Raw genomic sequence first — 14,335 nt, forward strand, 5'->3', positions numbered from 1 at the left:
GATATGAACGGATACGTTCCACGGCGAAATACTTTCTTTCCCAATATCTTGTGTTAATAGCTCCATATCTTGTTCAAACTGACCTAATACTCTTCATATTAAAATCGTGTTTAATTTTATAGGTAAACATTTATTTTGTTCTTGTATCACTTTTAAATTAGAAAAAGATTGGTTGTATTTTTACCAAAACAGTTAAAAAACTTAGATATGTGGTGACTCTAAACATAAACTATGTAGTTAGTTAAATATTAAGTTAATACAATGTTTCTTTAATATAATCTTTTTTTTTCAGGTTACATGATAGAAGAAGACACAGTGCTCAAAACATAACCCGGTAAATATTCCACTAAAAACTGTCAAAAAAACATAATCGAAGTTAACAACAGTCAACAACGAAGAAAACAAACAATGATTATTAACAACGATGATGACTCCTCAAAAAATGATCTTATAAATAATATATGGATACAAATTGTGTTCTATTTTCTATACGCCGTAATTTTCTTCTTAGGATTATTTGGAAATTTACTCGTTTGTTACATAGTTTATTCAAACAAAGCTATGCAAACGGTAACAAATTTGTTCATAACGAATTTAGCTCTATCCGATATTTTATTATGCGCTTTCGCAGTACCTTTTACGCCTTTGTACACGTTTATTGGAAAATGGGTTTTTGGAAAAGTTATTTGCCATTTATTAGCTTACGCGCAAGCAACAAGCGTTTACGTTTCCACGTTAACTTTAACTGTTATAGCTATAGATAGGTTTTTTGTAATTTTACACCCATTAAGACAGCGTATGAAATTATCAACTTGTTTCACTATCTTGTTAGGAATTTGGATATTTTCAATGTTAGTGACTTTACCGTACGGAATTTGTATGCAAGTTAAAATTCATGATGGCCGAGAAGTTTGCGAAGAAGATTGGTCATTAGAATACATTGAAAAGGCATTTGGTTTTTCTACTTTAGTAATGCAATTTATAATTCCATTTATAATTATAACTTATTGTTATATGAGGATATCGAAACGTTTAAATCAAAGAGCAAAGTCTAAACCCGGTACAAAAAGTGCTAGGCGCGAAGAAGCTGATAGAGAAAAAAAGAAACGAACAAATCGAATGTTAATTGCAATGGTAACAATTTTTGGAATCTGTTGGTTTCCTTTAAACATTGTAAATTTCGTCAATGATCTTTACCACGAATTATTCGGAGACTTTTTTCATTTATTTTTCTTTTTGGCCCATTCAATGGCCGTTTCGTCAACCTGTTACAATCCATTTTTATACGCGTGGCTTAACGAAAATTTTCGAAAAGAATTTAAACAAGTACTGCCTTGCATCTTGAGGAATACAGCTAGTAGATATTGCAATGGAGACGAGCACACTTTAGACACGCTACTCCACTCCACCGTCATTACTTCGCCTGTCAAACACTTGGAACCAAGAGAACCGATCGCTGAACGGATACCGCAAACACAAGAGTATAACTTGTAAAGACCAGATTCGTAGCGGTAAGAGACAAACAGCTTAAAACACAGACGCGAATTGCGTTGGAAATAAATATTGTGATTGTTTTTAATATTAAACCTTATTTCATCGATAATATTATTATCGTCTTGTTCCATTTTATCTGTTTTGTGTGTTTCAAAAAATATTTTCTTACGTTGTCTTCATAAACATTCATAAAAATGTGAATGATGGGAGATGTTATAGTTTTATTAATAAATAAATTTGTTTGTGCATATGTAAATATGTGAAATTAATTATTCTTACTCAGGATAATTATCAGAGATTGATTAAAATTTAATATTTAATTGAATTATAATTTCGTTTCTCTTTCGGAAATTTGTTGAAATTAAATATTTCATATTTGTTACCAATTAATGTTCATAAATTATTCTTCCATGGAAAATTTGATTTATCTTTCATTAAATATGAGCAATGTAAAATATACCTATATGAATTTGTTAAATGTTTGATTTGAAATTTATAACTTTATTCAATTCTTTCTTTTAAATAATGAAACCAAAAAATATGTTTTTGAAAAATTTAAAATTTTTTAAAAAGTTTTTTGTTATATAATACTGAACATTCGTGTTGGATCATTTTGTTTATATTGAGAACATATTGAAAAGCAGATCAAAAAATAAAATAATTATTAAGATAATAAATTATAGAATAAGTCGTTTGTGAGTGTTTTAAATCACATTTGATTAGTTACTCTAGTTCAATTTCTAGTGTATAAGATAAGCCAAACATTCAACAGCTTCTTAGAATCCATAATCAGAAAATTCCACATACAGCCATTTCAAAGAATCAAAAATGTTCGAATCATATTTGATATAAAATAAGGATCATTTGTTGGCTGTATGGTTGAGGCGATCATATAAATTTACATTTTATAAAAGTTCTTTCTTTATACAATTTTCATAGTGGACATTTTACAGTCGAACCTCGCATAACGAGCATAGTTCGTTCCAGAATCTTACTCGTAATGCGAAATACTTGTTAAGCGAAACAATGTTTCCTATACATATAAATTAATGTAAAATCTGATAATGCGTTCCATTGCAAATAAATTTCAACATCTTTTATAATATAACGTTTATAAGAAATATCTATCTACTTATACATAAATTGTTAACGAACGAAATCATCTTTATCTTTTCCTCTGTACCGTATCGAAAAAACCTGGAATGTGATTCACTCATGTAGTTTATTATTTATAAATTTATGACACATACCTAATCCTTTTTTACTAGAAACAACATCTAGTGATGTTTGCTTTCGTCGGCGCTTCAAAATTTGCCTTTAGCATTTCTTTGATTGCATCAGATGATGGTTCCTTTAGTGTTTTCTTGTCTGAAACACTTACCTCCACATCTTTTATGATAGACGGAGCAATTCTTTGACCACCGAAGAGGTCAACTCTTGATTATGCTCTTCCACAAGTTCAACAATATCATTGCTATTTACCTCCAGACCAATGCTATTGGCTAAAGATACAAGCTCGTTGACTAGAGGCTCTACATGTAGTGTGTCAACCTTCTCAGAATGACATTTAACAACGCTCTCCGGCCAAAGTTTTTTCCAGGCCGAAATGAGGGTCCTTTTAGTGACCCCTTCCCACGCCTTACCAATCATTTTAAGGCAGGCGACGATATGGAAGTGATATTTCCAGAACTCTTTGAGAGTGAGGTTTTTAAGAGTATTTTAGTGTAAAGTTTTTTGAAATAACCTGCTGGTCCATAGGCTGAAGTAACGGAGTGGTATTGGGAGGCAGAAAAAGGATTTTGATGAAATTAAATTCTTCAAGGAGCTTGTTTTGTAGGCCTGGAGGATGAGCAGGTGCGTTGTCCATTATAAGTAAGGCTTGGAGTGGCAAATTCATCTCTAACAAATATTTTTTCACAAAAGGACCACTTTATTGATCCAGTCAGTGAAAATATCGCGTGTCACCTAAGCCTTGTTGTTGGATCTCCACATCACATTTAACTTGCTCTTTTGGTCTTTCTTCACTTGGCTTGTGGTCGAGCAATGCATTTTCTTCTGCTGTTATGTACGTTCGCTTCGGCATCTTTTTCCAGAAGAGACCCGTGTCATCGCAATTAAATACTTGTTGTGGGAGATAGCTTTTCGTATCTACACGCTTTTTGAAGTCATCCATGAAAATTTCGGCAACCTTTGTATCAGAACTTGCAGCTTCACCATGCCTCACAACGCTGTGGATGCCGGTTCTTTTAAACTTTTCGAATCATCCACGACTAGCTTTAAATACTGTTTCTTCGATCATTGATGGCTTTTGCTTTCTCACAAATGGTGTTTTCGTTAATTGTTTCGCGTTGTAATTGCTTTTTATTTATCCATATGAGAAGCAGCCTTTCAACATCGTTGAGAATTCGTAACCGTTGGGAAGAATTTCTTGTCACTCCCTTTGCACTTACCTCTTTAATCTTATCCTTGTTCTTGACGATAGTGCAAATCGTTGATGTGCAGCGATTGTACGTGCGAGGTAGATCAGACACACTCACACCTTGTTCACGCTTTTCAATGATTTCCTGTTTCGTTTCTCGGGTTATTTTTCTTCTTTTATACATAGTTGGTTTCTTGTGGCTTATTTGTCAGGGATATTATGAATAGTTATTAAACCTTATACAAAACGGAATATCTAAACAAAAACGTCACTAAAGCACTAGCGACGAAAGTTTCAACGCACAACCGAGTGACGAGAATAAGGGACTTTCCCTATGCGTGTCACTCGTTATGCGAAATATCGATCGTTAAGCGAGACAAATTATTTTACTCGTTATGCGAAATGCTCGTTATGAGAGGCACTCGTTAAGCGAGACAAATTATTTTACTCGTTATGCGAAATGCTCGTTATGAGAGGCACTCGTTAAGCTAGGTTCCACTGTATTTGTGTACATAGATAGTATCTATATGGAATCAGTGTCTTCTAGCAGATGACAAAATCTCTGCATTCGTTTTTTAGCTGCAATACAAGTATCTTGAGTGACACAACCTTTATATTATGTGGGTTTACTTGTTCCCTTCACTTTTATTTCGTTGATTTACGGTTTCACTGGTTGTCGATAATGCTTTGTTTACCCCAGGTAAGATTGTTTCCAGGTGCAGTTGACCAGCAATGTTACCCAATACTCAGATTAAGCATGAGTTTAGTTTTCTCATTGTAGTTCCGAACATGCCGATTGTTCTTTTTAATCTTTTCAGAAATATCTCCTGATCCTTCTGAGAGTTACTTCGTAGATACAACTGGCTTGAACGTTCTTGTAGTTTGTGAAAACAAACGTTGCAGTGGATCAGAGCTTATATTAGTTTGGCACGTTTCTTAGAGGAAACCATGCTAAATACAAGTTTTCATTCTTTACCTCACTTCTACTTTAAAGGTTTGTTGTGTATAGTCACATTGCATAATAGTGCATTTTTATGGTTGTTGTCTGATCAAAACATAAGCAGAAAATACAATTTCATATGTTTATTATCAATTTGTGCGCAATTTCATTCAGTTTTCGTTCTGCACGCATAACCGTGATTTTGTTTCCTAATATATATCAGCACCAAGACTATAGTTACTAGCATTCATTTTATTGTAACTCAGCATATTCTAAAATTTTAATTATATATCTTATAGACCTACGATGACGATGATTTTGTAAGTTCTTAGGTTCATTTATTTTTGAAACATACACCATTGTACTAATATTATCAAGATAAAAATCAGATAATGTTATCAACATTAGATATAGTTACTTAATTATACGAGTAATCGCACGTAGTAAATAAGATGTAGGATTGCTGCAGACATTTCGGACGTAAAAATATGGTCAAAAATATGAAATACGGTATCTACTAAAACTGACTCATTTTAGGACAACGCCAGAGTAGGTCAAAATATGAGCAATCTTAAGCAAAGAAAAGATGTGTCCAAATAATTTTAAAATTTTGAAAGTAAACGAAAATAATAAGTTAATTGTTGAAAACCTGATTCTTTATCGTCCGTTGGTAACGAAAATAAGTGATTTCAAACTGGAGGCTCTAAACTCTTATTTAAAAGATATTGGTACACGGTTGATGGTGTAAAATAGGTCTGAACTCAAGCTATCATCGTCTGTGTCTGCGACTACAGTTGAGTACATAATCTCTAATGTAAAAATTACAAATTGGTGGGAATATGGGATATAATGATTTTTGCTTAATTTTCATTATATCCCCTACACTATTAATCTTCACCTACACTATGAGATAAACAGAATAACTTGATATCCGATTCAAATAAACCTAATATTTATTAGATACTGCTTTTAGGAGTTCAATCTTTTTAATTTGTGTTATTTATTATATTAATTCATGGAAACCTGGTGTACATGGACTTTGTATTTGTCGTTAGTATATCGAGCAGAAAGTTTTCGCCCTTTTAATACTAGTATACCTATTTAATTGCAATTGTGGCATTACTCGGATGGTTTATCGTTACTTAATTTATGGCGAATTCAACAAATGAATTATTAAGTCATTAAGTGAAGGTCGTATCATGCAGATGGCAATGTATCTCTCTCACCCACTAATACAGCAGAACAATCACCTTTCGAATACATTTGATTTTAGTATCATAATAGATGCCCTAATTCCCGAAACGAGACGCTTCTTTTTGTTTCGGTTTCACTGTATAGCAATTATGAACTTGCTTTTTAGTCTCAGCTCAAGGTTTCTGATGCCCATTCATAATCTTACACTATGGCCCTCCAAATCAATGACCCCAGTCAGGTGTGCATGATCTTCTAGAAAGGATATTGGCTTTGTAATAACCGGTACTTAGGCGATTTTTGTTGTCATAATTATCCTCCTGTTAATTCATCAACTGACTTCCGTAATTCCGCGTAGTCGATCCAGAAAAACCTAAAGCCATAGAAATATTTCCAAAAGTTCTTGATGGACTTGAAGGTAGCCAGAAGTTCTCATCTGGTTACATAATTATTTCTACGAGTTTTTGATAGTGTTTTAATCTCTATTTCAAAAAGTATTTGCCATCTTGTCCACGAATAACTCAATATCGCCTTTTTCTTACGGTTCCTATTGTTGATAAGTAATTCTGTATTCTTCTTTCCAGTTGTATGATCACTCATTTTTACGAATTTTTACATTGGTAAATCCATGGACAAAGTGGCTGTAAAAGCTTCTTAGTTGTATTTATTTAATGAAAAAAATACTTAATATTGTGTCGACAGTTTTATTACCTTTTTATTTACGTGTTAACATTACAATACTCAATACTTAACTGCTACTTATTAATTCTTCTAACTTATTATCTATAATGCTTAATCATCGCATTTTTGCACATGTCCCAATTTCACTCGCCTTCACTAACCTTTTGTCTGTAATCAATTTACGCGTTGTCCATTACATGGCTATAATAGACGTGTTAACCCAGATGGCTTTTAACCTGATGTTGATCGATGGCGTTGGGCATTCCAGAACTTAACAATGAAAATAGTAACTTCAAATTGGGGCTAAATACTTGTTTTTTTACTATTCCATTTTCCGTTCATCACTATTGAAATATTTTTATCTTTTTGTAGATATATAATAAAATTATCAAAAAAGATAGACATACCGTAAGGAAATGCTTTAAACAAGAATGGATGTATTCAGGAATTTATTCTGATATTTAAGTCAATTAGTTAATGTTAACAATAAAAACTTTCTCGTTAAATTAAATACTCCGTTCATCAGTACTTACAAATTTCACATTTATTTGTTGAGAAAGAAGAAAAATATATTATTTTTTAGTGAAAAAATAATCGTAGTTGGTAACAAAGTAAAAAGAATTATCGTAGTCTCTTCCATCTCCCATCATACGTATATAAATAATTATCACATCTCACACTAAAGTAAATGTTTTCGTTGTTAAAGGTAAGGAGTTCCATCTCACAAAAACCAGTTAAACACATTGGCAAACACAATCCAAAAATAATTGAACCTAAATGTGCTAAACTTGGATCGCAGAGAAGTGAACCGTGAAATTAGTAGTGCGTGAATAAGCGACTCCGTGATATCGATTACTATTTTAATGTGACATTTCTGTGTTTACCGTTAAATGCACTACAACGAGACGAATAACATGGATCTAAACGAACAGAACTCTACCGGTAACGTAACCAGTACGGAAATAATAGAACAAGAAATTGTGCAAGTGACATTCTTTATGTTGTACACTTCGATTTTTATATTGGGTATCTTCGGAAACGTTCTCGTGTGTTATGTTGTTTTCAGAAACAAAGCAATGCAAACAGTGACGAATTTATTTATTACTAATCTGGCAGTTTCCGATATTTTATTATGCGGTTTTGCCATTCCGTTCACGCCTTTGTATACATTTTTGGGTAAATGGATATTCGGAAGTATAATTTGTCATTTAGTACCATTCGCACAAGGAACAAGCGTTTATATTTCCACTTTAACATTAACATCGATAGCAATCGATAGATTTTTTGTAATCATCTATCCGTTCCATCCAAGAATGAAGCTGTCAACATGTATCATTATCATTCTTAATATTTGGTTATTTTCAATTTTAACAACCCTTCCTTATGGTATCTATATGAAACACAGTGATACTACTAACGATACTAATCAGGATAATAATAATGATACTAGTAGTGACCCAAACGATACTAAATATTTCTGTGAAGAAAATTGGCCAGAAGAACAATATCGAAAGTTATTTGGAGGTATTACCACATTGATGCAATTCGTTATCCCGTTCTTCTTAATCGCATTTTGTTATATTTGCGTTTCATTGCGTTTAAACGATCGCGCTAAATCCAAACCGGGGACAAAAAGCTCACGCAAAGAAGAAGCTGATCGTGAACGGAAACGAAGGACAAACCGTATGCTTATAGCAATGGTCGTTATTTTCCTCGTATCCTGGCTCCCACTCAACGTCATTAACATCGTTAACGACTTTTCAGATAAAGCAGGCCAATGGCGTTACTATTTCTTAAGCTTCTTTATGGCACACGCTATGGCAATGTCGTCAACTTGTTACAACCCGTTTCTTTACGCATGGCTTAACGAAAATTTTCGAAAAGAATTCAAACAAGTCCTACCATGTTTTGATAGTTCGATTCGAAACATAAATTCCGGACGTATTAGCAATTGGAGATCCGAACGTACGTGTAATGGCAACAATGAAACTCAGCAAGAATCACTTCTTCCGTCTGGCGTACAACGAGCGGTTTCTTTAAAAGAAAAACGAGCTGTTCCACCGCCACCATTAAAGGTCGACAGCGTTGAAGTTGAGAACGTCTTGGTGTCGTCCGTTGGGGTTATTTATGATTCTGCTGCTGACACCGTCAGATTGAATTTGATTACCGAGGAGGAACCTCCACCGTATGAAGCTTCCATTAAAATTGAAGCGTAATTATTTTTACGGTAAGTTTAATGTTGAATGTTAATTGTAGTGTGTTTCAATAATCCTCTATAGAGTGCAATGTTATTTATAATCAGGATTAGTAAGTTGGATAATTTATAAATAAATATCATATGAGAACTAACAAGCATAAATTGAGAAATATCTTTGATATCTTTACATTTTATCTGTATGTATGAACGAGATGCACGTTTTAATAACTTTTTTAGACTATCAGTATTTTTTTAAATATCAGAAGTTGTTATGCACTATTTCTTTAGTATTTATTTAATGAAGCGTCAGATTTTTATTGAACTATTGGTTTACCATAAAAAAATGTTTAGACTGTGCATTCCTCGTGGAATTAATCTGAATATAGCCCTACTTAATATTGTAAGAAGTTGCATTTCGATGCGGCGATTTAGACATTGAAATTAAAGATTGAAGATGTCGGAAGGTGTTTTCCAAACGACACTTATTAACACTCGCGACTTAGGATTATATAAAACATGACATCAAGTGCAGAGAAGCAAGAAGTAAAGAAAACACCATTCCGCTGCCATATTTTAGAAGTAATTAACAAGGTAAACAAACTGAATCATTAGCTGAAAAAATAGATTACAATTTCACAAATACACACCAATTACGCTATAACTTATGCGAATAGCTCCGATTTGATGTTCAATCCAGCAAAATGTGGATGATGTAGTAGACTCCCATATTCCTTCATTTCTTCAACAATTGGAACGCTGACTTTTACAGTAGGATAATGTCCGCCCCCGAGGGTAATGTAAATCTTTTGCACAGGTATCTCCTCGCCATTTACCCATGAAGCATGTTTAGGACAATACGGGAAGAAGACTGAGATACTTGTTGCATCATGCGCTCTACACTACAAATTACGTTTCTACCAAGTTTTATGAAAAATTCCTACTCCTTATAGATCTTGCGATATCTATGTCACTGAATAGAGGGTGTCTCAAATTCCTTGTCCTCATAAGCTATCCCTGAAACTAAAAGTGATAGAAAAAAAGTAGCTTACATGTCATGATCTGGTTTTTGAAGAAATTGCTAATGCCCAAAACTCCATATAGTTATGCATTAGCAAAATATTAAAGAATGTGGTTAGTCTGTTTACAGAAGCCAACAAACTCTGAAAAAATATTGGGTAATGTTAGGTCAGTTTTGTTTTGAAACCCCAATCATAATGTGAAGAAATGTTAGAATAGGTTAGTTTTCTTTTGAAATCCCAATTATAGCGTGAAGGAATGTTAGGATAGGTCAGCTTTCTACCTTTTTCCACCTACTCTATTGAATTCTTCGTGAAAAGTTCTCCATACAATGTTTCAGTATAATACTCCATCTGTGGTAATAACTCAGATATTAGCGTTTGGGGTTTTCGAAATTTTTCAGATTTTGCCGATAGGGCAAAAACAAAAGACGATAGCTGTTCGGAGTTTTCGGCATTAGCAGTTTCTCGAAAAACGAGATCATAAGCTACTTTTTTCTATCTCTTTTAGTTTCGGAGATAGCCTATGCGGACAACGAATTTGGGGCACCTGTACATTTTAGTTACTTAATAGCCATTGCTCAAAGTACATTGCTCATCAAGTATGTGCAAGGTTGATAGCTTGATACCCCGCTATTAATCATCGGGGATTTCAATATTCCGATCGTCCCTTAAAGTGTTTTTCATATTGCTGTTTCTTGGAGTTCAACAACATTGAAAATTATCCTGGTAGAACAACACTAGGTCTATTTTTATCTAATTTAGATTTAAATCACTCTGTTTTCCTGCGATGACCCTTTAGTCGACATGGACGCCCATCATCTCCCTTCTAAATCCACCTTTTATTTAGGTCAGACTATCATTAGCTAAACAGTAGTTATTGTATTGGTTAGATCACGCAGATCGTGATGGTCTCAAGATAGGTGATTTTCTTATATACCATTCCTCATCAACCATAAATGCTATCCTAGAGAAAGTAAGATTTTAGTAAAGGTAGTAGAAACGCAATTGTTAAGAGTATCTCTCTTTTAAAACGTACAATTGTTTTGTATTCCATCTAACATGGATTATGATAATAATTTAATTTTTGAACTATGTTCAAGTTCTATAACACGAACTACAGGTTCTTCAGGAGATAATCACCTCAAAAGAAATTACACTTTCTATCAGAATCGATGTCACAGAGACAAACAAACCATCATTAATAAAAAATTATGTTTATATATTGAACTTAACCTTTAAAACTTTAATTAATTGGCATGTTTCAGTAGTTAAACGTTCTGCCAAGTCTGATCAAAAAATTCACACCACTTCTTGGTATTAGGATTCTCATCTCACTTAGAATATTATATTAGACTGGGAAAACAATATTAGTCACCTTAAAACTGCATTTGAATTGTCCTATACACACTGTTAAAAGTTTTATATTGTTAAATGCACTCTTAGTTAGATGAAAATAGCAATTATAGTTAGATTTTTTTAATTTTTAGGTTTAGATTATTAAAAAAACCTTAGATATGCATTGCTTTACCTTGTATTAACGCTTGTAAACTAATAACATTCTGAGTTGAAATTGTTAAAGGAGAAAGCTTTTCGCAAACTGTTTTTCTGGAAACGTCCATTTGTTTTTTAGACACAAATGGCCACAACAATTTATTTCTTTTACTACTTTCCTCGAACAGCGTTTGGAGGATGAAATTGCATTTTCGGAAATACTTATGCGTAAAGCGAAATATTTCGATCTTCTTCAATGTTAGTTTCTTTCAATAATTATGATTATATAATCTCAATGGACACAGATTCCTTATTCGTTAAAATAAACCTATTCAAGAAGAGATATTTCGCACGAATGTACTTATATTAACAAATTGTTGATATATTAATAAATAGGTTATGTATGAAAATATAAATTGAATGTTGATATTTACACAACATAAGCATATTTTAACCCAGATCCTTTTATGATAGCGTCAGTAAATCAGTTTTGTAAATAACAGATAAAGCTTTTGATAAAGTAAGTAACCACTTAACAACAATCGAATAAATTGTGTATTATGAGGATTTTTTTTAATGTAAAAATACTTTTAATTCACGAAGAAGAATTTTTTTTGTGTAGTACAAAGTAATCGAATTTCCCGGACCTTCTCTAAACACGATATCCTCCTCGACTAATGTGATTGAGTTCTATCGAAAATCGGGGAACTTTTAAAATTGTCCAAAAAGCAGCGACTCTTGGACAAACAGATATGGACCAATGAACCGCGTGGCTCTCAAAAGAAGTCGTAGAATGGAGCCGAAATTAAGTTTGTGGGGAGCGAGAGGTAGGAAAATCGTTCTGAACCCAACAGTTCCATTTATGCTGATTCAATTTCGATATCCTTCCCCATGGATGTAGCCACTGGAAAATCTCTCTGGCATTTTTCTTCCGGCGACTTGAATAAAATACTTTGAATCTTATTATTTCAGGAAGTCGGTCGTAATTCCGACCGTAGGTAGTTTAAATTATTCAAAGAGTGCGATTTAGTAAAACGAAAATTTTCCTCCTACTAAAAGTTTACGTAATCTTTTTTAGTGTGGCATTATATTATTATGTTACGCTACAAAGCAACTTTAGTTGAGCATAGAGCATTTTATATCACCTCACTTTAAAGTACCCTCATACATGCATAAAAGAGGAACAACGTTTTCCTTGCTAAAAAAAAAAATTCAGTACATAAAAGTACTATCAAGTCTTCATAAAAATTTAAAACAAATCCCTACACTTTGTCTGTGACATGAAGTTAAATGTTATAAATTATAACATCAAAAGCTCTAAAATTTTCGTTTTCCACTTAATACATAAACAAAGCGACATAATTAAATATAAAAATGTAGTAAAAGTGATAATGAAAAAGTATTACACATCGTAAGAACAGATAGTAGAATAAGAGAAAAGGTTTAGAACAAGTTGAAACAGGACGTTCAGTTTCACGAGTAAACTTGTTTCCGCATGAGGACACCGACGTAGTCTACATTTCAATCCAATCGGAAAATGGACGTGATTTTCGAGACCTTCGCCTTAGAAACGAAAAGAGGCTTCTACCTTCTTCTCGGGTAGACGAACAATTTCAAATTCACACCCTTCCGTGAACAAATGCCAGATTATTTCCGGTCGATCAATTTTGAATTTCTCGCTAACCAATGTGGTAACTTTAATGTATAAGGTACTGTTGTCTATAGCCTATAATAAAAGTTGCTATAATAAATTACCCTATCAAATTTACAATGAAATATGTTGCATCTTTATTTGGTGATCAAATTATAATCAAATAATTGATGATCAATGTGATAAAATCACATTACATTCTTTATAGATTTTTTTTGTGATATACTTTTTTTCTGAGGTAGATTGACAATTTGTAACATATTTTATGTTAGAAACGAGAAGAGCTTGAAGCTGAAGTTTTATAATGAATTATTTATATTTTGCAAAAAGAGTAGTCAGATTTACTGGTTCACGAATTTTATTATATACGAGATATGGGATTCAAATACCAAAAAAAACAATAATAGTCGACAAATGTTAATTAATGGTATAGTATAAGAATGGTTCTGAATTAGGTCGATAGCTAAACGACTTTTTGAAAAATTGGTTTTAAAAACATTACGCTTTACGTTTTAACAGCAAATCCAAATTTTTTGCAACTGGATCAACCAATATCTTATTCCAGCACAATATATAGCAATGTTTAATCGAGCATAATGAAAATGTTAATGAACACGATACAAAACCTCATATTAGGTCACGCCACTTTTGCAGCAAAACAGAAAAGTATATGATGTCGATAATCTTTTCCAGCTAAATAATATTCAAGTGTTACAACTTGTTCTTTATAACTGTCAGCATAGTCCTATTGAACTAGTTTGACCAATTATAATAAATAAATTATAATACTACTTTATTAAAGCAGGCTTGCACTTGCTTTGGAAGGTGATGAACATGTCTGCAGTCCCTTTCAGCGTACCAAGCTTGGTAATGTTATATAATCGATTGCGTGGAACATTGCGACATCATATTCATTCTTCGTATGCTGAAAAAAGTTTCCATCTTCAACCATCTGTCATTTACAAAGTAAGTTGTTGTTATTATCAAATTACCATGGAATTTATCATCTTGATGGATTTACTGCGCATATTTTTCACTCCCAATAAATTAATTCCAATAAATGTAAATATTCCTCTTATATCACGTATTAGAAGATATCTCAAAAACGAAATGATATGAAACTATATAATTACATGAAACTATAATAAAACAACAACAATAAACCTAAATTCTACTAACTCAACTGTTTTCCGAAGTTATTTCAAGGAGAGTCCTATCTTACTCTCACCTAGATGGATAATCACGTTGACAG

The 14,335-nt window shown here is 32.8% G+C and overlaps 2 protein-coding genes across 3 annotated transcripts in view; both read left to right on the top strand.

Annotated features, from left to right (window-relative positions):
- The first annotated feature begins 328 nt into the window (after window positions 1-328).
- Window positions 329-7,507, top strand: LOC111420542 (prolactin-releasing peptide receptor-like). Its single transcript, XM_071196823.1, has 2 exons — window positions 329-1,511; window positions 7,432-7,507. Exon 1 carries the CDS (start codon window positions 409-411, stop codon window positions 1,492-1,494), a length of 1,086 nt encoding a protein of 361 aa, XP_071052924.1. The 5' UTR covers window positions 329-408; the 3' UTR covers window positions 1,495-1,511; window positions 7,432-7,507.
- A 108-nt stretch (window positions 7,508-7,615) lies between these two features.
- LOC139428849 (prolactin-releasing peptide receptor-like) overlaps window positions 7,616-14,335 on the top strand; it is a 91,142-nt gene continuing 84,422 nt past the window's right edge. For both annotated transcript variants that reach the window (XM_071196814.1, XM_071196819.1), the window contains exon 1: window positions 7,616-8,952. In XM_071196814.1, the coding sequence (XP_071052915.1) occupies window positions 7,616-8,941 (1,326 nt within the window). In that variant the 3' untranslated portion in view covers window positions 8,942-8,952. The remainder of the gene's footprint in view (window positions 8,953-14,335) is intronic.

This window comes from Onthophagus taurus, chromosome 1 (genome assembly GCF_036711975.1).
Source record: "Onthophagus taurus isolate NC chromosome 1, IU_Otau_3.0, whole genome shotgun sequence".
In the NCBI taxonomy this organism is placed as follows: domain Eukaryota; kingdom Metazoa; phylum Arthropoda; class Insecta; order Coleoptera; family Scarabaeidae; genus Onthophagus; species Onthophagus taurus.